General features: G+C 38.0%; 1 protein-coding gene across 3 annotated transcripts in view; it reads right to left on the reverse strand.

Annotated features, from left to right (window-relative positions):
* Window positions 1-17883: 17883 nt before the first annotated feature.
* The window catches only part of LOC118804515, a 50196-nt gene continuing 43102 nt past the window's right edge, over window positions 17884-24977 (reverse strand). For all 3 annotated transcript variants that reach the window (XM_036565005.1, XM_036565006.1, XM_036565004.1), the window contains 2 exons: window positions 18563-18609; window positions 17884-18472 (listed from right to left, as the gene is read on the reverse strand). In XM_036565005.1, coding sequence (XP_036420898.1) covers window positions 17931-18472; window positions 18563-18609 — 589 coding nt within the window. In that variant the 3' untranslated portion in view covers window positions 17884-17930. The remainder of the gene's footprint in view (window positions 18473-18562; window positions 18610-24977) is intronic.

The following is a 24977-nucleotide window of genomic DNA, read 5'->3' on the forward strand; positions in this document are numbered from 1 at the left end:
ACATTAATTAATGTTTAATTAGGACATTACTTAACCATTTAGAAGTAATTATAAACTACTTGATAAAATCTGATTATGCTATTAATATTTATATTACTATCTGGAGCCTATCCCAGTGTTCATACTTCATAGAACAAGAAATCTAATTCATATATTTAGCCAGAGTTGGAAGAGTTAATTTAAAAATGTATTCTGTTACTGATTACTGTTCACCTAATAATGGAAACGGCTCTAAAAACTTTTAGCTGATGTGCTTGGAGTTTTGCTTCTGATGTAAATTGTAGAGGCTTCCAAAACTGTTAAGTAGTTTCCGCATCCACACAAATCAGCATGTCCTATGTGTTGAAAAGGCAGTTCACATGAACACTCAGTCAGGACTGGCTGACTAAGGCACAAATAATGATAATTTACACTTATTAACTTTAAGCATCCGTCATTCGAAATCACACATGCGAAAGTGAAGCTTTACCACTCGCGCTCGGTCCTCTTTACCCTTTATCAGGTGACAAGGAGGAGATGAGATCTGTGCAGAGGGAGCTGAGAAGGAAGATCCGGGAGGGGAAAGCCAGCTACAGGAGAAAGATGGAGGCCCAGCTGCAGCAGAATAATGTCAGTGGAGTCTGGAATAGCCTCAAAACTATTTCTGGACTCAAGAAGCCCGACTCCCAGTGGGTGAATGAACTCAATCTATTCTTTAATAGGTTTGATCACTCGCCTGCTCCCCCCACCACAGGCACATCACTGCTGAATTCTCCCTGTCTGGCACTACCAGCATTTGGCCCTCCCCCCTCTCCTGCACCCACCCCCTTCATCTCAACACACAGCCACCATCAGACGGCTCTCCTGCTAACATACATCCCAGCACTGTTCTCCCTTACTCCAGCCTCACATTCACATCATCCCAGGTGAGAAGTGAGCTCAGGAGGATGAAGATCAGGAAGGCTGCAGGTCCAGATGCCATCAGCTCAAGGCTTCTCAAGACCTGTGCGAACGAGCTGTGTGACGTGGTCGGGTACATCTTTAACCTCAGCTTGAGGTTAGGGAAAGTCCCACAGCTGTGGAAAACATCCTGTGTGGTGCCAGTGCCAAAGACCCCACACCCCAAAGACCTCAACAGCTATAGGCCGGTGGCGCTGACATCTCACCTGATGAAGACCCTGGAGAGACTGCTTCTTGTCCACCTGCGCCCCCTGGTGAGCTCTTCAATGGACCCACTGCAGTTTGCCTACCAACCTGGCATTGGAGTGGAGGATGCCATCATCCACCTCCTACACAGCTCTCTCTCTCACCTGGAGAATGCTGGGAGCACTGTGAGAATCATGTTTTTTGATTTCTCCAGTGCTTTCAATACCATCAAACCCACACTGCTGAAGGACAAGCTGGAGTGCACGGGCCTGGACCATCACCTCACCACCTGGATCCTGGACTACCTCACTAACCGACCGCAATATGTGAGGACCCAGGGCTGTCAGTCGGACACGGTGGTCTGCAGCACGGGGGCTCCACAGGGAACTGTCCTCGCTCCCTTTCTCTTCACCCTCTACACTGCGGACTTCAAGTACAGCTCTGCCAGTTGTCACCTGCAAAAGTTCTCTGACGACTCTGCTATCGTCGGCCTCATCACAGACGGAGATGACAGGGAGTACAGAGAACTGACGCAGGACTTTGTGGAATGGTGCCAGAGGAACTGCCTGCAGATCAACGCAGGAAAAACCAAGGAGCTGGTGGTGGACTTCCGCAAGTCCAAACATTCTCCTCCAGTGCCTGTGAACATCCAGGGAATGGACATTGAGATTGTGAAGTCCTATAAGTACCTGGGTGTTCACCTCAACAACAAGCTGGACTGGACTGACAACACAGCTGCCCTCTACAGGAAAGGCCAGAGCAGGCTACATCTCCTGAGGAGACTCAGGTCCTTTGGCGTGCAGGGGGCACTTCTCAGGACCTTCTTCGACGCTGTGGTGGCATCAGCCATTTTTTATGGAGTGGTGTGCTGGGGCAGCAGCATCTCCATTGCTGACAGGAAGAGACTGAATAAGATCATCAGGAAGTCCAGCTCTGTCCTGGGATGTCCTCTTGACCCAGTGGAGGTGGTGGGGGACAGGAGAATGAGGACTAAGCTAACAAACATGCTGAAGAACCTGTCCCACCCCATGCACCGCTCTCTGACAGCACTGAGCAGCTCCTTCAGTGCCCGGCTGCGGCACCCGCGGTGCGTGAAGGAGAGATACCGCAGGTCCTTCCTCCCAGCCGCTGTCAGACTCTATAACAGTCACGGCACTCAGTAGACAGTAGTTTACAATTACTTTCCATGTGCAAAAACTCTCAACATCACTGCCACAGCACTTTACTGTGTGCAATATTTCAATCCACCATACGTAGTATATTCACTGCGGATCACTGTCAATATGTTTACCACCATTATGTGCAATTATGTCAAGTGCAATATTTCTCCATTTATTACTGTTTATTTATTTGCTATTTTATTCACTGTGCAATACTCACTACAATACATACATTTCTACATTTCTAAATTTAAATTTAATACTTTGTATATTTTTCTTGTAATTTTTGTACATATTCATATATCTTTATATTTTTATTGTTTATTCTATTTTATATATTGTTTGTATATTTCCTGCTGCTCTGTCTTCTGTGCTGCTGTAACACCGCAAATTTCCCCGTTGTGGGATTAATAAAGGATTATCTTATCTTATCTTATCTTATCTTATGTTTCTGAACTGTTAATGTTAGTTCACTACAAATCTGACAAGAGCACATTAGCAAAAATGTTTTACAGCTAGACAGTCTGTAGAAAATGAGAAAAAAGAGTTTACTTCCAGTTTGCTGCTGTACACCGATGTGTTATGTGAATCCAGATAAAGTGCCCGATTCTGATATCTTTGAGAAAACGCTGCAGATCTTAGTTCTGCCAATAAAGATAAAATACTTACAAAAATTTCTATTGAAACAGGCTGAATAAAAGACTGCAAACTGCTGCTGAGGAGGGGGATTCTTCAAAAATCTCCCTGCTTCCCAAAATGAAAAACTCTTCAAATCTACACAATTCATGTGACACATTAATCACTGAAAATGCTGAATTTAGATAAAAGGTGATGAGGTTGGTGTAAGTGGTTTATTGTAATCCTGAAGGTAATCACTCTGTTGTATAAAGTACCTGTTTGTACTGTAACTGTAATGGATGACCGTTACCTTTTTTATCCTGATTGCTTAACATGTATTCTGTTACTACCCAACTCTGTATTTAGCATTACTAAAGCATTACTTCTTCATTGGTTCAGGATGGTTGTGGACCCCAAATTAAAGTGGTGATATACTTAGCATTACTAAATTATTACTGGGGCAGCATGTTGGCGCAGTGGGTAACGCTGACGCCTGACAGCAAAAAAGGGTCTGGGTTCGGCTCCCTGGCTGATTGACCAGGGTCCTTTTTGTGTGGAGCAAGTTCTCCCCATGTTTGCGTGGGTTTCCTCCAGGTGCTCTGGTTTCCAGCTCTTACAGCATAAGATTTGCTGAATCAACACATCAGTTAGATCCTCCTAAATCAATATACAGTTTTATAATATTAGGCTTATAACTCCAAAAATAGTGATGTAGTTCTGCTGAAATTGTACCACAATTAGAGTTTTAAAATAAATTTTTTAGCTGTTATTTATTTAAACATTCAGGCGCAGTGTGATGTACAGACAGTTACAGGATGTAATTACAGTGACACTAAATAAGGTTGGAGCTGTAAATGAAAATATACTTCTTTCCTTCTTGTTTTCTGCATCTCACATCAGGTGAAAACATTGGTTCTTCAGCATAACGTGACTAATTGCACTGAACCGATTACTAAATTACTACATTATAATCACACATGATTATTCTATTACTTTTACATGTACGGCCAGCTACAGACGAGTGTTGTTAGCCAGAAATAGAGTCAGGGCTGGAACATGCAACATTCTTTTGTGTTACCGGATAAAAAATACTTTGTTAATTTGTTAGCACTAATTTTACCATATCATTACTGATCATTATCATTATACTGTCTATAAACTGCTACTGACACATTTAACACTGTTTAATGCACATACTGCTCACTCAGCTCACAACAAGAAATGTGAAAATATGCAAGATAGAACACAAAGTGCTCAGTAAACTCAGTAACATTAACTTTACCTATTATACAAATTTTTGGTAATATGTTGAAGACTGCAGGTGTAATGATTGATAAAATTCATTATTCAGTTTGATATGACTTAATTTAAAATATACGTAACACACAGTGCTACTGAGCTGTTAGTGTTGTTAGCAAGGATGAAGGCTAGAACGTGCTTCCTCCAGGCTCCACTAGATCTTTACAAACCGCTACTAATATAATATCTTTGCACAGCTCAACAAGATTGAAGAACAATGCTAACTGCCAATTCTGTTACATCAGATAACATATGGCTAGCACCATGCTGAGTTGATGGGGCAGAGGGAGGGACACCCAGCACTGTTGTGCTCTCTCAGACTCCTTGCCACACATGGCTATGAGATTTAATGCATTTTTCAAAAACAATCATAAAAAATAGGAAATTCAGATTAACAACCTCAGCATTACTGTTTTCTTCTAGTTCCACTGACTGACCGAGAAGATGTTTAGACCAAACAAAAATACATGATGTTTTAATCTGATCAAATACTAAAACGTGGTGGCTAAAAGATGTAAGAGTAATGTATGTGTATATTATAAGAGACATCACAAAGGTCATCATAAAGAAACCAAGATCTGTAAATAGTTTGTATTCAGTAAACAAATCTCCAAACAATTTTAAACAAACGTTAATTGAATAAACAATCAAAATTAAACAGAATTTATCTGCTATTATTCACACTCTCACTGGATTAGCTGGATTGACCCCACTAACACCACCTCAGTAAGTATATCCTCCAGAGCAGAATCTGGCAAATGTGAAGCACATCATAAACAAATGCAGTGATTATTTTATGTTAAAATATAAATTAAATTAGTCAAGTGTAAAGACACAACAATGACTCTTGAAAGTTTTTTTTTTAAGTTGATCTGACGTTATATAGCAACATTTGCTGCCTATCATTTACTTTTCAGTCATGTTGGATAATAACACTAATATAATAACACTCTAATGTTAGCAGACAGCAATGTTACTGCTCATGATGCACAGTAAAGCTTTAGTCAACCTAATAAACATAGAATTTTCATCAGCACAACATTGATGAAGGAATGTTTCATCACTTTACACTGAGAGCCACAAACATCATGAAGTTTTGAAGAAGTAATGATTTAATAATATTAAATATTCCAGCACTTTAATCTGAGGGCCACTAACATGAACCCATGAAGAAGTAATGATTTAATAATGTTAAATATATAACTTAACACTCTTGTTCTATTAGGTGGTGGTGGATCATTCAGTTTTTCCCTCATTCATGTGCTGACTGTCATGAAGAGCTGTATGAACATCATAAATAACTTGATGATATTGGTACCTTAATTACTGCATTAATTAATATATTACTCCTGTATTAAGGCATGTAAAAGACGTGGATGCTTTACACATATTAATGACGACTCATGATAAATTACAGGAATTAATTAATGGAAACACTTTACAATAGGGGTCGCAAATTAAAGGCCAATTGTGTCATTAATAAATCATAAATCACTCATTAGTTACATATTAATAATATGTTCATTAAGAATGAGTTACTACTTAATAACTGATTATGTACTTAATAACAGCTTATTTACTCATTAACTATACAATAACTGCTGCTTATTATGCTGCTAATGAACAGATGTTTACTCATTATAAATAAGTAACATTAGAACCTCCTAGTACTTAATTATCTTTCATTTTTCTACTGATTTATTTTTGCATTGTTCATCCATCTGTACTGTCTTGTATGGATCACAGTACTTGTGTGTGGGAGATATACAGCAGTCAAATATGAGATGACAGGTGTGATACTGACAATATCGCACTAGCAAAACATATGAGCAACATTTTAAAAATGACTTCACTTCATACTTTTCATACTTTTATCTTATTTTAAATTTTAAGGTACGCAAAGGGTTCTTTTTGAGGCAAACTCAATCTTGGATCCTTAAATAACCTGCCATTGAATGTGATGTGTAAGTGTGAAGGATCTGTTTGGTTTATTGCATAGAATCATTTAGAATAAACATTAATTGTTAACATATTTATACTTTCCGCTTTACTAGAAGGGACACAAAAACAATTAAAGAGAAACTACACTGTAAAAAATGGTTTATCTGTTCAACCTAAAAAAAAAAAAACTTAGTTTTATTCAACTAACTTTGAAAGAATTGTCAATTTAAATTATTCATTTAGTTTAACTAAATGAAGTTAAAACTAGTTAATTTACTTGTTACCACATGAAGTATTTTTTTTTAGGTTGAACTGATGAGCCATTTTTACAGTGTAAGATATCAGTAACTGGTCAGGTCATAGTCATGAGTTTGTAACATAATTAGTAATAAAAATAGCCTCTTTACTGAGAGGGACACTAAGCAGTAATTAATTAATAACAATAAATCAGTAGATGGCTCATTAGATCAACCTAAAAAAAATTATTACTTCATGTAATAACAAGCAATTTAATTAGTTTTATTCAACTCAAAAAAAATATATTTTAATTGAAAGAATTGTTTATTCAAAGTATTTATTTAGGTCAAATAAAACTAGTTAATTTACTTGTTTCCACATGAAGTATTTTTTTAGGTTGAACTGACAAATGATTTGTACATTGTGATTAACAATTAATTTGCAATCCATAATGTAAAATGTTACCGAGTTCATTTTTACTGTTGTATGAAATTATGCATGAATTAATGTTATTTCATGCACATTTATTGTAAAGTTTTATCATTTTCATTCATGTTTTTATATAATGTTTATGCCCACACTGTAAAAAGTGGCTCATCAGATCTATTTTAAAAAATGACTTCATGTGGAAACAAGCAATTGAACTAGTTTTATTCAACTCAAAAAATTACTTTGATTTAAAGAAACGTTCATTCAAAGTATTTATTTAGGTTGAATGAAACTAGTTAATTTACTTGTTACCACATGAAGTAATTTCTTTAGGTTAATCTGATGAGCTATTTTTTACAGTGCAGACCAGAATGGTGTATCTTTATTGCATAGAAACATATGAAGTAATCGACACTAAAAATCCAGCACTTCACATTATTTCACAAGAGATCAGTCACAGATACTGTAAATGTAACTCTGCCTGATCTGCATCATAATCTCCTCTCTTGCTTCTACACATACGAATGTGCAGTTGCTCATTGTGTACTGGGTCCATAATGAACCGTCCACTGTGAACAAAATAACTCCTAAAGTGACCCTTTATTTTAGGTCAACACCTGAGTAGGACTTCAGCTCAGATGGGAATCAGTTGTGATTAACCCGTATATAAACATTCAAACAGCAGTATGTCTCTAAAACTTTTAGGGCTTTGTTTTTGTCTAATATAGTATTTGTGATTTACCAACTTGATATGCAGTTTATTTTTATGGGTTGGAGTTCAGTGTAAAAGTTCTGTAAGCATTTGTAAGTTGGGCCACAGAAATACTCAGTTTAGTTAAAGGCTCAGACTGAGTTAGAAGGGAATAATTTGGAAAGTGGTGACTGGTGCTGACTGAATATATTCTGTATTCAAGCATGACTGAACTGTTCACTGTTCAGTCCAAACAGAGTGCTGTTGTGCTGACTGTGTGAAAAGTTTTGAAAAAGAGAAATAGTCAAGTCAAGTCAAGTCAAGAGGCTTTTATTGTCATTCCATCTATGTACAAGTACACAGTGGAGTGAAATTACATTCCTCCAGGAACAAGGTGCAACAAGGAACAAAAATTACAAAGTGCGAATGTGCAGACATAAGTGTGCAAACAAAAAATTAAGCTAGAAACAATACAATAAATACAATAAATTAAACAGACATTAGACACAGTAAACAGACAGGATAGTGCAGCACCGACACAGCACTCAGAATGGAAATACAGAATGGAAACACATGGAAAACATACTTTGAAATTCTGTTTAAAGAAATCCCCAACAGAAAATCTCACACCCAAACAAAAGTACATACAAAATAAACAAGAACATCTTGAATCAGCTAAAAACTATCAAAACCCACTAGATCATGAAATTACCCCCAGAAGAATTGGCAGACACACTCCAAAACCTAAAAACAAAGAAAGCCTGTGGCCCTGACAGCAACAGGACTGAGATGTTGAAGAACAGCTCTCCTGACCTGCACAGGGCCTTACTGAAACTGTTTAACCTGGTTCTTCAAGCTGGCTGCTTTCCTGAATCCCGGACTAATTTCCCCAATCTAGAGGGGAGACAAATTTGACCCCAACAACTACCGAGGCATCTGTGTAAGCAGTAATCCAGGGACGGCTTTCTGTTTTATTATTAACGCCTGAATACAGGCCTTCCTTACTGAGCACAGTGTCTTGACTAAAAGTCAGATTGGCTTTTTACCAAATCACCACACTACTGATCATATTTACACCCTACACACCCTAATCAACCAGCATGTCCACCAAAACAGTAACAGTAAAATATTTACATGTTTTGTTGATTTTAAGAAAGATTTTGATTCCATTGGATTATTCTATCAGATTCTACAATGTGGTGTAGGGGGTAAAGGATATCAGCAAGTCCATATATCAGAACAACAAATGTGGAATTAAACTCAGCGACAAAAGAACTTGAGTAAGAAAGTGAGTACTTCACTCAGGGGCGTGGGGTGAGACAGGGCTGCAGCTCGAGTCCAACCCTGTTCAATATTTATATAAATGAGTTAGCGGTGTTACTGGAACAATCTGCAGCCCCTGGACTCAGCCTGTGAAATTCCTGCTTTATGAAGATGACCTGATGCTACTGTCGCCCACAGAGCGAGGGCTACGGCAGCACCTGGACCTGCTGAAGCAGTTCTGTCAGAACTGGACCCTGACAGTTAATCTGGACAAAACTAGAATTGTAATCTTCCAGAAAAAGGCCAGGTCTCAGGAAAACAGACAGCTTTCACTCTAGGAAACACCGCCCAGGAGCACTCCTTACATTATGATTACCTAGGACTGAAAATCAGTGCCTCAGGGAACTTTGATCTGGGACTGAATGCACTAAAAGAAAAAGCACAAAGAGCTTTCCACACAATCAGGAAAAAAATCCACAAAATAGACCGATTAAAATCTGGTGTAAAATTTTTTATAGTGTTTTTGTGCCCATTGTGCTGCATGGAAGTGAGGTTTGGGTTCCACTCAATAAGCACGACTATGCTAGCTGGGACAAGCATCCCACAGAGTCCCTGCATGCAAAATTCTGCATAAAGATATTAAAAGTTCAATGAAAAACACCAACAAATGCATGTAGGGCAGAATTAGGCTGGTTTCCATTGATTATATCCATTCAGAAAAGAGCTTTAAAATTCTGGCTGCATATAAAATTCAGTAATCCAAATTCACTACAATATAAAGCACTTAAAACCCAAGAGCTCAGCCCTAAACCCAGTCCCCTCTGTCAGCAGGTTCTGAGACTAACTAACTCACTGACCCCTAACACACAGCAGCCTCAGTCCAGCACTGCTGACCAAAGTCCAATCGGAGTAAACCAAATTATCAAACACAGTAAAAACACCTATCTGGAACATTGGGGCAGCAAAACCAGAACTCAGTCTAAATTACAGAGCTATTAGGCCCTAAACAGAGAGTATGAATTAGCAAAGTATCTCTTCACCATCAGAGACCCACAGCAGAGACAGATAGTGACCAAGTACAGGCTCAGTGACCATAAACTGGCCATAGAAACGGATATAAAGATATAAAAAATCCTGGCTGCCCAGAGAGAGAAGACTGTGGTCACTGTGAGAGCGGTGAGGTTGAGACAGAGTGGCACTTCCTCCTTCAGTGTGAAAAATTCAAATTGGCATGAGAAAATTTCATAACAAAACTGAAAAACATTCTCCCAAATTCTGGAATCTAACGCAATCTGAAAAACTACTAGTTTTCCTTGGTGAAGGCAGCACAACATCTCTCACTGCAAAATATGTGGCAACATGTCACCACCTGAGGGACAGTAACACACTCCACACCCTGACCTCACTGACCCCACAAACCCTCACTGTATATAAGTTACATATCGCTGCTGTCTGAAGAAAACCTCGTATCTCCATTTTTGGTGTTTTTCAGTTTCTGACATAATTTGAAAATGCCTGTTTCCCTTATGTTGTGTATAAATTAAATGAAGAATGGACCTAAAGAAATGGTCCAAAACGAAACAATTCTGGTTCCACTGACTTACATTAAAAGTAGTTTTTTTTTCCTTTTCCTGTACAGTTATCATTTTGGAAATATAATGTTTTCTTCTGACAACAGTGATATGCTGTCTGTTAATATTTTAATAATTATTTATAATCTATGTTGTCTTATTTTATTTATTTACTTTATTTATTTTACCAATTTTTACATTTTACAACATTTATTATATAGTCTTATTTTATTTATTTACTTTATTTATTTTAATATTGTTGCTGTTATTTCAATACAACTATTATCATTATTACTATTAATTCTATATTTGTTTTTTAGTTCTACAAAGTATGTTTTGCTTTGAGTTGAATTTTATAGGCTTTGGCAACATTATACTTAAAACAGTCATGACAGTAAACTACTTTGAATTAGAAATCAGTACTGATAATGTTCATTATCAATTCTAAAAATGTAATTTGAAACTGCTATAATTAATGCAAGTTATTATTAATACAAATGCAGTACAAATATAAGTGTAATGAAAGAGTGCGATGTAAGTGTGCCTTAGAAAATATCAGAACTAGCCAACCAGATTTATTTATTTTGACAAATTGATTTGCTTAAACATGAAGTGCAAACAAATATTATAAACAACACACAGTACACTCTGTATTCAGTCTGCACTGTGCACTGATGTTAAAGACAGAGTTTAGTTTGTGCTGCAGTACAAACACAATGTGAAACACTTCTTCATGTGCACAAAATCTACAGCATATAAAAGTCCTAAAATATGAAATAAGAAGTGAGTAATCTAATATGAACATCTCAGAATGGATTATTGGAGTTACAGAGCACATTTATTCTATACAAACAAGCAGTGTAGTTAAAACAGTGTAATTACAGTTCACATTAAGTTATCATATGAGTTATAAAATGACAATTTTAATACAAACCAGAGGAAAAATAATAACTCCAACCACACAGACATCACTACAGAAACATCACTGATCACATCATTGAGAATTTCCCCGTTGTGGGACTAATAGAGGATTATCTTATCTTATCTTATCTTATCTTATCTTATCTTATCTTATCAGACAAACATAAATGTCAGTGATTTTATTCTCCCTGTTATATAATCCTGTTTAACCTTTGAGTGTTATGAGCTTTAAGTAGTTTCATTTTGGGCAGTCCTCTCCCTCTCTCTTTCTCTCTCTCTTTGCCAAAGCATTATAACAACAGTGACAATAACAACATGAACATATAATAATATCAAATATTAACAGTAATAAAAACAACACTGTTGTATTAAAAGAACAAAAATTATATACGTTATTGTATGATTAGTAATTATATACATTTGGAAACAATTTCTTTTTTTATGATCTATAAATATGTGTAGTATTGGGGGATAGTGGGGTGGCGAGTAGGGTGGGGATGTAGAGAAGGTTTAACATCTCTTCATTCAATCGCCAGCCAAAGCATTCTTTCCAAAGAATTCCAAAGTGCCAGCCAAAGCATTTTTATTTAGAATATGCATACAGCCCTTACCTTAAACCAAACCCTCACCTTAACTTCAACCTTAAGCCTACACCTACTCCTAAACCTAACCATAATGTTGTTGATAATTAGCTGGGTATGACCAGAATGTCTGTTAATAATTAAAATATCTGTAGATCATCTATAGGGGACCAACAACATAGAGTGTGAGCAAATTATTTTGCAGACCTATGGAGGGTGCTTTTTCACAAAGAAGGGATGCTATCTTGGAAGTTCTCGTCATGAGTAGTTGACATGAATTTATATACTTATTATACATCAATTTTTTACAAACACTTACCTTGTACTTAACTGTCTACTTTATAAAGTTCACCTACTTTAAAGGCCCATCTTATAGGTTTACAATTACATGCTATAGCCCATATGTTGTCATGCACAATTTGTCAGCTGTCTTCAACCCCTGTAATTATTGGTCAGTTTCTGGGACTGCTGTTGACCAGACAGTGGTAGATTAGTACAGTAAATATACTGATACGGTACAGGTATGGTGGCCCTAATAGTGTTGCTGGATTTTTACACATCAAGACCACTGCTGGGTTGAGAATAGCCCACAATCCAAAAAATTATCTTGTTCAAAATTATTAAAAAACCTGACCAGTTATAAAGAGCTAGAGGATGGCTAACACATACATTCCATTTTACATTGATAAACTATAATTTCTGACTAGATGATGGGTGATTCTAAGTAATGAATGTATTGTGATCAAGCATAAATGGTACCATGTGTTTTCTTGAGTATTTAATAATCTCTACACATTCCTAGTGGAATAATGATTGAGAAGACATCATTCCAGTCATTTAAAGATGGAAGGTGGCTTGATGACATCATAATAGATGCTCAAATACATGATAAGACTTTATACATGATTCAGTCATGTGCAAAAGTTTGAATATGCTTGTTCAACTGACATAGGGAACAAAATTACAGGGTAATTTTTCTGCAAGTTTTAGCACTTTATTTTAGTTTATCTGAGTTTACTGTACTGAAATAAAATAAAACAATATATATATATATATATATATATATATATATATATATATATATATATATTTCCCCTTAAAAAACATTTTATTGTATTAAATTCAGCAAATAAACAGAAACTGTATATTTACATGTGCAGAAATGTGTTCTCTGTGGAGAATGTGTACCTATTTTCACTTAGAAAATAAACAAAAGATACAATTTGATGAGGGGCACCCAAACTTTTGCATTATAGTATGAATTTTTCAGTAGCTACTTTGAATTCAGAACCTACTATGATCACTCAGCAATATTAAGCTCAAAATATGACAATAAAGACCCTGTACAGTTGTACAGCTGAAGACTAAAAAATTACGCTTTCAAAATCCCAAATGATTTATAAGTGTTGTTAAAAAGAAAGGTGATGTAATGCTCATCAGGTAAAACATAAAACACAGTGTTTTTGTACCATTCTTGTGCAGCCTGTGGGACACTAGGTCCCAGCTGGGAAGGGAGTAGGAGGGGCTCTAGGACCCCAGGAAGGCTAGTTTTCAGAGTCAGGAGCAAACGCGAATATCTTGAGCTCTTTTGAGACCCATAGTATGCCGCCATTATTCAAGCAACGTGCTCAGAATGCCACCGTAGTCTGAAGTTTTCAGACTTTTATCCATTTGTACGCACTGGAAACGCTGAATGCAGTCTTGGTGCTTTGCCCTGCTTAAACTGTCAGTAAGATTGTGGAGAAAATTAACTGTGTAGGCTGGTGACTGAAGGAGAGCTTTCAGAGGGTGTCAGTAGACACAATTACTGAAATAACCTACAAAGAGAGAGTGGCTGAAGACGAGTGCAGACATTGGTGTAGCCACTGTTTTTCCCACCTTTTATTTCTTTTGTTTTCTTTCCTCTGGCTTTTGGTGTTTTCATAATACAATAATGACCTAAGGTTTTACTTATTTAAATTGGTACCAGTTTTGAGACAAATCTATTTTATGAGTTTTATTTTCTCTTCTGAATTTCCTTTTTATTTCAAGTTGAGGGTTGGTATCCAATATTTCTTATTTTAAAATATTGTTATTAGTTTTTTGTATTGTTAATGGAGGAAGGTTTTTTTCTTTGATTCTTCTTGTCTGAACTGTAGTGACTGCAGATAGGCAGCTCAGCTAACTTTTTTTGTTAACTTTTAGCTAAGATTTTGTGTGATTTGGGTGTGGACCTCAACTTATTCTGAAGCTTGGAGTGGAGATATATTCGTTTGGGGTGTGTAGATTCAAATTAGGGGTGTATTGAGTGGTGTGATTTTCTTTATACTGGGCAGTGTGCTGTTGCACCTATCCATAGAACACCACAGGTATTTTTAGCCCTTACTATATTTTAATAGCCATAGTAGGAGGCAGAAATCTTAAAGTATAATTTTTTATTTAAAAAAAGGGTGCAAGAGATTTCTTTTATGTGACGTTTCTTTAATAAACTTATGGTATTAAGCCATCAGTTGTGTGATCCATGTATGTTTAGGTGAACCTGTTCTGGGGAAAAGTGCTGCTAAACAGGGTTCTCCCACCCTTCATAATTAGGGAATGGCGTAGTCTGTATTTTACTTGGTAGTAGAGGCCACACTTATTTAATCAGGTCAAACATAATTTACAAATCACTGCTTTCTGTTTTTTTAGCATTTCCTATACTGGAATTGGGTTTGTGATATCATGAGCCATAATCTCAAAGTCAGATCCTGGAGGGCCAGAGCTCTGTATAGTTATGATACTGAATCAGTGTCATTCAACTGAATCAATAAGACACCATTCATGCCACTCAGTAATCAATTGATCAACTGAAAAAATACTTTTAAAATCAAAAATCGATTAATAATTCAATATAAGAAACAATCACATGGAATTACAATGTGATAATTTATTAAAAAGTTTAAGAATTAAACACAAATAAAAAAAATCTGACATATTTAAAATGCTCATATTTAAACAAAGTCATTCAGAGTAGTTTGATGTTATATGGTTCATTGTAGAGAAACTTACAGACCCAGATTTCTTTACAGCCGTGGTGACAGGAACCAGGGGTCACAATGTCTACAACGTAGATATAGTCATATTATTTACTATTCAATACCAGTGAACTGAGAGGATCTTTATCAATTCAGTGAAATCCAGGAGTGCATATTGACATTTTAATACAGCTCTTTTGAATGATGTTAACTTTAAAGTTTGTTTTAGTTACTTTTGGGACACATGGAGGCTGAGAAAGGATAAATATGTGTCACTGCAGCAGTGGTGGGATGTTTTTTTAACAGTACACTCTCTGTGTCACTACCAGCATCATCGAGGCAGCTAAAGAGCTTGAAAATGACATTATGTTTCATCAAAATCTAGTAGATTCTGGGGGGAACCGTTGCCATATCCAGACACTCCGGAACAGAAAAACTGTTTTAGCAGACCTGCTAGGGGTGAGAGTACAGGGGGCATTGATCAGATCTCGTTTTCAAAACATTTCTGAGATGGATGCCCCATCAAAGTTTGTCTTCAGGTTGGAGAAGAAAAATGGACAGAGCAGGTTCATTCATAGCCTTTGCTTAGCTGATGGCCAAGAACTCAAAGACCCGGTGGAAGTCAGGAGGAGGGCAGTGGAGTTTTTTTCAAAGCTTTGCTCCAGTGAGTATAGGGAGGACAATTCAGTATCACAGGTTTATGAGGGGTTGCCACAGGTGTCGCCTGAGCAGAATGAAGAGTTGGAGCGAGTGATTACCATGCAGGAGCTGCACGTTGCTTTGCAAGGCATGGCTACTGGGAAGGCCCCAGGTATTGACGGCCTGTCCGTTGAGTTTTATAAGTCACTTTGGGACGTGGTTGGGGAGGACCTGCTGGCCGTGCTTCATGAAAGCCTTGTTGGAGAACAACTGCTGTTAAGCTGTAGGAAAGCAGTCCTCACTCTATTGCCCAAGAAAGGTGACCTCAGTGAGGTCAAAAACTGGAGGCCTGTGAGCTTGCTGTGTGCTGACTACAAGGTCCTCTCTAAAGTTTTGGCTAATCACTTAAAGAAGGTGATGGGGCAGGTCACACACATGGATCAGGCCTACTGTGTTCCTGGTAGGTCAATTTTTGATGATATATCTCTTATTAGTGATATCTTAGAAGTGTCTGGGTTAGGACACCGGTTTGGGCTCATTTCTTTGGACCAAGAAAAGGCCTTTGATAGGATCGAGCATCAATACTTGTGGGATACCTTTAGGGCATTTGGGTTTTCCCCCAGCTTTGTTTCAATGGTGAGGGTGCTCTATAGTGACATTGAGAGTGTGCTGAAGGTCAACGGTAGTTTGTGCGCTCCTTTTAAAGTTGGGAGGGAAATCAGACAGGGTTGCTCATTGTCAGAAATGCTATATGCCATAGCTATTGAGCCCAGAAGGGAGCTTAGTGGAGTTCAGGTAGCCAAGGATAGTCCACCTTTTTATCTGGCGGCCTATGCTGATGATGTGGTTGTAGGGATTACTGGAGATAGCGGTGTTAATATTTTAAGTGGCATTGACACATGATTTTGGAATTGTAGTGAAAATATATAGTGAAAAAAAATTAGGAGGGAGTTTTACAAGCTGGACAGGACAGGTTGGAAAAGTGGTGATGGCTTTTGCCATGCATGTCTTTTAGGGGGACGACACTTATAGTTAACAATTTGATCGCCTCTTCTCTCTGGCATCGTTTGGCTGTCCTTGAGCCTCCACAGGGTCTTTTAACTGGGATTCAGACTCTCATTGTTGATATTATGTGGGATAAACCTCATTGGGTTTGATGAAGTGTTTTATACTTGTCTAGAGATGAAGGGGGTCAGGGCCTCATACACCAGGACTGTAGGAAAGCAACTTTTAGTTTACAGTTCCTACAAAAGTTTTTATATGGTTCTGTATATGCTCTTTGGAGGTCTATGGCAGGTTTTGTTTTACGCAAGGCTCGAGGCTTGGGACTGGAAGGGAGCGACTTCCTTCTTTTTATGCAAGTGTTTTTAAAGCATGGCTGTTGTACAAGGTGGAGAAGCAGACCTCTTATGACTCCCTTTACTGGCTTCTACGGGAGCCAGTTATCCATGGAGCCTGACTGTCACTCATGGAAGGGGGGCCCGAAGCCTGTCTGAGAAGATTAGGAAGGCGGGTCTAGCCACGGTGAGGCACCTGGTGGAGACTGCTGGAGTGGATCTCAGTGACGCAGAGGCACTGGCAAACAGACTTGGTATGAGGTCCAGCAGAGTTACCATGCAGATGCTCCACAGGGTTCAGAAGGCACTGACTGAAGAGGACAGGAAACTGCTGACTGGGTGGACATGTGACCAGGCTGGAAAGGAGGAAGAGGGCCCCTTCCCGTGGGCCTCCTATTGACTCTTGAGGAGTTGAGCGGACTGCGCCTTGACTGCCTGAATGCTAAAGTCAAGTACAGAGGGGTGTGTTAAACAGCTTAATCAGTCTAAACCGTTGACCAAGTCAGCTGGGGACATGTAATGGAGAGTTTTACATGGCGTTATTGCTGTGAATGCTTTTGTCTCTATTTTAAACCCTGCAGTCTCCTCAGAGTGTCCGTTCTGTTCACTGAGGGAAACAGTGTACCATTGTTTTACACAGTGTGCAAGGTTAAATGGGTTGTTTAAGATTTTAAGTTCACTTTTCGTGAATGTTTTTATTTTTAATTTTCCATATTGTCAAAAACAGAAGAAAAAGTGCCCGTTGATTCATTTTATTTTAGGTCAGGCTAAAGTAGCGATTTATTTTAGCAGAAAGAAAAAGCTGGACTCTGGTCTGAACTGTGATGTCTGCGAAGTCTTTAAAGGCCTGGTACGGTCAAGAATTAAGATTGATTTTGGTTTCTACAAGATAATGCAGGACTTTTCTGTTTGATTAATTGATGGTCAATAAAGGATGGTAAACTCTTTCTCTCTGTCTTTCTCTCTGTCTCTCTCTCTCTGTCTTTCTCTTTCTCTCTCTGGGTCTGTGTCTTTCTCTTTCTCTCTCTGTGTCTTTCTCTCTTTCTCTGTTTTTCTCTTTCTCTCTCTGTCTCTTTCCCTCTCTCTCTCTCTCTCTGACACACACACACACTTAAGAGGAGTGTTCTATTCTATCTCATACACACACACTGAGGAGTTTGAATTAAGCTCAAATCCAGCGTAGAGGGGTTCAGTGAATGTGGAGTGGAATGTGTGTAAGTGTGTGAGTGTGTGTGGATCAGAAGAGACGCTGTAGAAGGACAGAGTGCCGGCCCCCCAGTCCACATACACTCCCACTCTCTTAGATCTGATGAGCTGACAGGGGATCACAGTTTCCTTATTATTGTGCCAGACAGAGTGACCTTCATCAGAGCACTCCAGACTCCACGACTGATTATTGCGTCCAAACAGACACTCATTACTGCCTCCTTTCCTCCTGATTCCTCTGTAGGTCACTGCTATAAGAGCTAACTGTCCGCTCCACTCTGCCTCCCAGTAACAGCGTCCAGTTAAACTTTCCACACACAGAACCTGAGGCCACCAATCAAATCTGTCTGGATGATCCGGATACAGCTGATCCTCATCCACAGACTCCACCATCCTGTTCTCCTCAGACAGAGAGAGCTGTGTGTGTGCTGTGTTTGAGTCCAGAGTGAGTTCAAACACATCTAAACACACAATAAACACAGATTAGAGCAGAACACCAACACAGACAGAGTGTGTGTTTTGTGTGTGTGTGTGTTTGTCTGTGATCTTACATTTCCTCAGACTCGGTTTGATCCACATCTCCCCGTCATTCTCCACCCTGAAGAACACACACACATACACATACACAAACACACACATACACATACACAAACACACACATACACACACACACACACACACATTTTAAATTTTAATTGTACATTCACTGAAAATCTGAAATGTTCACTTCTCCTGTTTTTCTCATTTGTAATGAGCTGCAGGATTTAACAGACACAGTGAAATAAAGGAGCTGTGAACAAACATGAGACTAAACAGGAAGTGATGAAGACAGTGATGTTAATATGATGCTGTTTTACTGCAGACATGAAAACAGAGAAAAACACTGTGTTTTGTCATCCCAAAAACACACAGAATGTGTCTGATTTCTCTCTCTCCGACTCTCTCTCTCTCTCACTCACTCTCTGTCTCTCTCTCTCTCGCTCTTCCTCTCTCTGCCTATCTGTCTCTCTCTCTGTCTAACTCTTTCTGCCTTTCTATCTCTGTCTGTCTGTCTGTCTTTCTGTCTCTCTCTCTCTCTCTCTCTCTCTCTCTCTCTGTCTCTCTCTCTCAATTCAATCCAATAAGCATGACCATATTCAGTTACAATATTGCCAAAGCATCATCAAAAAGAAGGAATTAATGTTTAGAACAGAGTATAAGAACTCAAAATTTCATTTGATAGAAAAATAATTATGAAAGAATCACATAAAAGAACAGTTAAAACAATAGTTTGGAATTGAGGTGTAAAGAAATCTAAGGAGGAAAAAAGATAAATAAATCAATCAATAAAAAAATAAATAAATACATAAAGTGTTTACAAACAGGGCAGTTTTTGATATCTTGTGTGTGTGTGTGTGTGTGTGTGTGTGTGTATGTGTGTGTATGCTGTGTTTGGGTGGATCACTCACTGTCTCTTATATTGTGGCAGGTAGACATACACCGGAGATCAAAATTAGAGAACAATTTATGAACACTTGATTTTTTCAGAAATAACGTAATCTTCATTGGTCAACATTTGAAGGATTTTTGTTAGGGGTATACCATGCCACTAGAACAGTGTTTTACAAAATAACCAAGGTACTTCAACATAAAACCTTTATTTTGCAGAAAACACACACACACACACACACACACACACACACACACACACACACACACACACACACACACACACCCCATCTAAACCACTTATCCTTCTGGGTCACGGTGGGGTGCTGGAGCCTATCGCAGAAAACACAATGATCAAAATTAGAGAACTGCAATGACTGTAGCACAGAGAAAGATTTCAACTAAATTTTCTGAAGGTTACAAGTCACCAATCAGTAGGAAGTGTACAGGCCGTTGCTTTGAATGACTTCAGCACATCTGCCGCCACAGGACATCACTAGTCTCTCACAATGCTCTGCTGTGATTTTGGTCCACTCTTCTTGCAGTCTCTTCCACAGTTCAGTGACTGTTGTGGGTTTCTTAGCCATAACTTTGTCACCAAGGATTTTCCAGAGGTTTTCTGTTGGGTTTAGATCAGGACTCTGGGCTGGCCATTTCATTGTTTCAATGTTTTCAGTTTCAAGGAACTGCTTTACCTATTTTGTTGTGTGACAGGGGGCATTGTCCTGCATGAAAATTGCTGGCTGATTGAGTGATGAACGCAAGGAAGGAACCACGTGTTGTTGAAGACGGTTCTGATACACACTTGCATTCACTCTGCCATGTAGCTGTATGAGAGGTCCAACTCCTGCTGCGGAAAACATTCCCCAAACCATGACACTTCCTCCTCCACCTTTCACTGACTTCTTTACACACTTTGGGTTCAGTCTTTCCCCAGTTTGTCGATGAACATAATGTTTCCCATCAGACCCAAATAAATTAAATTTTCATCTTTCAGCTTTCATCTTTCATCACTAAAGTAAACTCTGGACCACTTCTCCTCTGACCACACAACATGCTCCTCAGCAAAGGTTAGTCCAGCCTTTTGATTCTTTCTGCTAATGAGAGGTTTGGTCGCTGCAGAGTGGGCAAATGCTCTTAAACGTCGAGACACTGTATGATGAGACAGTTCCTTACCCTGTTCTCTTGCATTTGTCTTTCGTGGGCGACCAGCCTTCTTGGGGGACTTGAATGAGTTTGTGATGTTGTAAAAACTGTGATTCTAGAAATCACAGACTTGGAACGACCAGCTTCTCTTGCTATGGCTGATAGGGTCACCCCTTTGGCCTTCATCTGGAACCTGCTGCTGGAGGGTTTCAGTCACTTTGGAACGGCTCACCATCTTGCAAAGTCAGTGAAAACTGGAAAGTTAGGCTGTCAGTTAAATAGGGTTTGTCAGATAATTAAGGAAATTAGCACCAGGTGCCAGATTAACACCAATAACCTGCAGGTATCTTAAAGTGTTCTCTAAATTTGATCAGTGTTCTTTTTCAATTATCTCATTTAGGTTTTTTATATTGTGCTTTAGAATATGTACAACTCATGAAATAAGCTTAGAATACTGCTCTTTTAGGACAAATTCACATAGGACTACACAGTGACCTTGACATTTAGGAAATTGTGTGTTGTTCTCCAATTTTGATCTCCAGTGTATATTGTGCTGCTAAAGTGTTGCTCTCTCTCCTCTCTCCTAGCAGGATGGGCAGCTTCTCATTATTACAGAGAAGTCTGAATTTGTGTATATTTTAAATAAGTATATTTTTTGTAGTTGTTTGTATTTATCACACTCAGTGAGGAAGTGCAGCGCTGCCTCTACAGGGCTGCTGCTGCACTGCTGGCAGAATCTCAGCTCTTTAGGCCGCCAGGATCTGCACGGCCAGGCTGTGTTCACTGAGTCTGTACTTTGTCAGCGTGGTTCTGTGTTTAGTATCAGTCACTGTGCTCAGGTAATCTCTCTCTCTGACTCTCTCTTTGACTCTCTCTCTCCCTCTCTCTGACTCTTTCTCTCTCTCTCTCTCTGACTCTTTCTCTCTCTCTCTCTCTCTCTCTCTCTCTCTCTCTCTCTGTTTGTCTCTGTCTCTCTCTCTGACTCTCTGACTTTCTCTGACTCTCTCTCTCTCTGTTTGTCTCTCTGACTCTCTTTGCCTCTCTCTCTGACTCTCTCTGTCTCTCTCTCTCTGACTCTCTTTGTCTCTTTCTGTTTGTCTCTCTCTGACTCTCTCTGGCTCTCTCTCTGACTCTTTCTCTCTCTCTCTCTCTGTCTTTCTCTCTGACTCTCTCTGAGTGGGGCTGTGGTGATCTTTTTAGACGATGTGGAGAAAGTAAACACAATGGTGCAGAACGGCTTGTTGTCCAGGGCACGTTTACGCCTGTAATGCCTCTCATTCGCCCAGCAAGAAAAATAACGCTATAAGTTCTATAAAGCGATGAACAACCTAGAGGTATTTGAGTTTGAATGGTGTTATAATGATGTTTTCTGCACTGTGGTGGAGGGTGAGTTAGTCCTTGCCAGTCCTTGGGGCTGACATATTATGTGTGAAGTATTTGTAATTATGATTTGAAGTGACTGAATAAAAGTCTCTGTTAAAAATCAAATCTCTCTCTAATCTCTCTCTCTCTGACTCTCTCTCTGACTCAAATCAAATAAAGTCAAATATGCTTTATTGGCATGACAGGATATGAGACCTATGTTGGCAAAGCTGTAAAATACATTTTAAATTGAATTGTTATTAAAATAGAAATGAATAAAAATAAATAAATAAATGAGTAAATATAAATAAATTAATTAATAAAAAAAGAAGTACATAAGGATAAATAATTTAAACAAAGCTATAAAGTTTGAATATAAATATGGTAAGACATATTAGCATAAAATGAATATGGGCATGCCAAAAGTAATAAAATAATAGATATTAATAGATAGAATAAAATAAAAAATATTTAAAATACTATCACTACTACTAATAATAATAATTAAAAATAAATACAACACAATAAACAATAAGGTATATATGAAAATAATGAAGGAATACATCTGAACGTCAGGAATTAGAAATATTAGTTACATAACTGAATATATGTTATGTTACATTTTTTTCTCTGATCTTGTGGCAGTTCTGAATGAACTGTCCTGCTAAACTTATTGTTTCTACATTTTCTCCCAGTAAAATCTTCATTTTCTCAGAATCGGTCAGTGAGGCGAAGGAGGGGATTTTATTAGTAAATTTTGGCAGAAAAGAGTCTCTGATGGTTTTATATTTTGAACATGAAAGAAGGAATGATTCTCAGTTTCTGTCTCTCCTGATGGGCAACGGGTGCAGGTCCTGTCCCCCTGTCCATCCTGCTTTTTTTTGTGCCTCCCTGTTTCAATGGCCAGTATATGGTCACTCATTCTGTATTTTGTTAGGGTTTGCCTTTGTTTGTTATCTTTGATTCTAATTAGTTTATTGGCTAGTGTATATTTCCGATCAAGCATTTCATAACATTTTCATTTATTTTGGTGTTTAATTTGTTTTTTCCAGTAGAGGCTGTAATCTGCTTTGTTATTATCTTCAGTCTCTCTCAGTGTGGAGCGCTGAGCTGTTGGGTTGGCTTCTAAGTTCTTTTTGTTGGCTCCTGGTTTAGTGGGTGGTTTGAGTCTGTTTTGTTGCTGATGAAGACTCTGTAGTGAAGGGAGTCTGGATCTGATGGTTCAGGTGGTGCCAGAATTTACAGCATCTTTTCTCAATATCCAGAATGAGTGGAAATCTGCGCAGCTCTGCTCTGCTGGCCAGATTAGAAACACCTCTGTTCACCTGCAGGATGTCTTTGTAGAATTCAAGATGAAATAGTTCTGTGGTTGTATTGTCCCTAATTTTGTAATTTTGTGTTCTTTCTAGTCCCCACATTTCACTGTCATATAACATTATTGGTTCAATTACTGATGTAAATCATTTTAACCAAATTGCAATGGGGGGACTGAATTTGGAAATTGTTTTTCTAATCATATAGTACGATCTGTATGCTTTTTCTGTCAGTGATGTAATTGCTGATTTAAAATTTCCTGCGGATTTTAATATCACACATAAATAAGAGTAGTCAGTGGTGTGTGATATTAAGGTGTCTTCAAAAGTAAACTGGTATTTCTTCTCTTGTAATCTGTCTTTATTTTGAAAAATCATTATTTTCATTTTGTCCATATTTACTGTAAGGGCCCAATCTTTACAGTAAGTCTCCAGTATTGATAGGTTCTGTTGGAGTGCAACTTGTGTTGGTGCTAATATTACCAAATCATCTGTGTTCATTAGACATTTATTTCTTGGTCTTCTAGGATGAGTCCAGGATTCGCTGAATTTTGTAATTTAGTGGCCAATTTATTTATATATACATTAAACAAGGTTGACTCAAACTGCAGCCTTGTCTTACTCCCTTGCTATGTTTAAAATAGTCTGTTCTCTTTGTGCCAATCTTTACACAGCATTGTGTGTTACTGTATATGGTTTTTATTATATTGTATACTTGACCTCCAACACCACTTTGTATTAACTTGTAAAATAGTCCATTGTACCATACAGAGTCAAAGGCTTTTTTTAAAGTCCACAAAGCAGGCAAAGATTTTCCCTCTTGGTTTGTTGTGGATTTGGTTGTTTATTAGGGTTTGGAGGGTGTACAGATAACCTGCTGTTCTATGTTTTGGTAAGAAGCCAATTTGACATTTATTGATTATCTTGTTTGTGTTTAGAAACGTTTGAATCCTGGTGTTAATTAGAGGGTACTCTGTCTCTATCTTTCTCTGACTAACTCTCTCTCACTCTCTGACTCTCTCTCCCCCCTCTCTCTTTCTCATTCTTCTGACTCTCTCTCTGTCTCTGACTCTCTCTCTCTCTAATAACCTATTCTGAAATAAATGTCCATTTTAAAATAGCGGCCTCATCCTCTGGTTATGATTATAATGAACTATATGAACTACATTATTAGGTGATGACACAACTGCAATAATGTAATATTAAATTATTGGGAAATATAATAAAAGTTTGCACTTAACTTGATCAAAATTGTAAAAAAAAAAGCATTAAAAAATAATAATGCAATAATATTTTACATACATACATCATCTAAACCGCTTATCCTTCTTTTACTGATGATGAAATACTTTATTACATTATAGGGAACAGGTTGACCATATGTAATGCCTCATTACATAATTGGGAATTAATTATGTTTACAAATTGATCTTTTTTTTTTTCAAATGGATAGTAATGTATAGGCACGTTTTGTGCTCTATTCCACATTTTTAACTATATTCGGTGAGTTTATTACATGTAGTGAGGAGATAATATTGAAATTGCACACAGTATTAAGACCTGAGACTTACTGATAGTTTCAAACAGTGCTTAAACAGATGTGTGTAGTAGAAGCCATGTTTAAGTTTTCTGACATTCAGTCTTTGAACATGTGCTATTCTCTAGCATGTTATCTGCTCTACTGACTGTAACCAGGGGTGTCACTAGAGGTTTGTGT

The sequence above is a fragment of the Colossoma macropomum genome, unplaced genomic scaffold (assembly GCF_904425465.1).
Source record: "Colossoma macropomum unplaced genomic scaffold, Colossoma_macropomum, whole genome shotgun sequence".
NCBI classification, from domain to species: domain Eukaryota; kingdom Metazoa; phylum Chordata; class Actinopteri; order Characiformes; family Serrasalmidae; genus Colossoma; species Colossoma macropomum.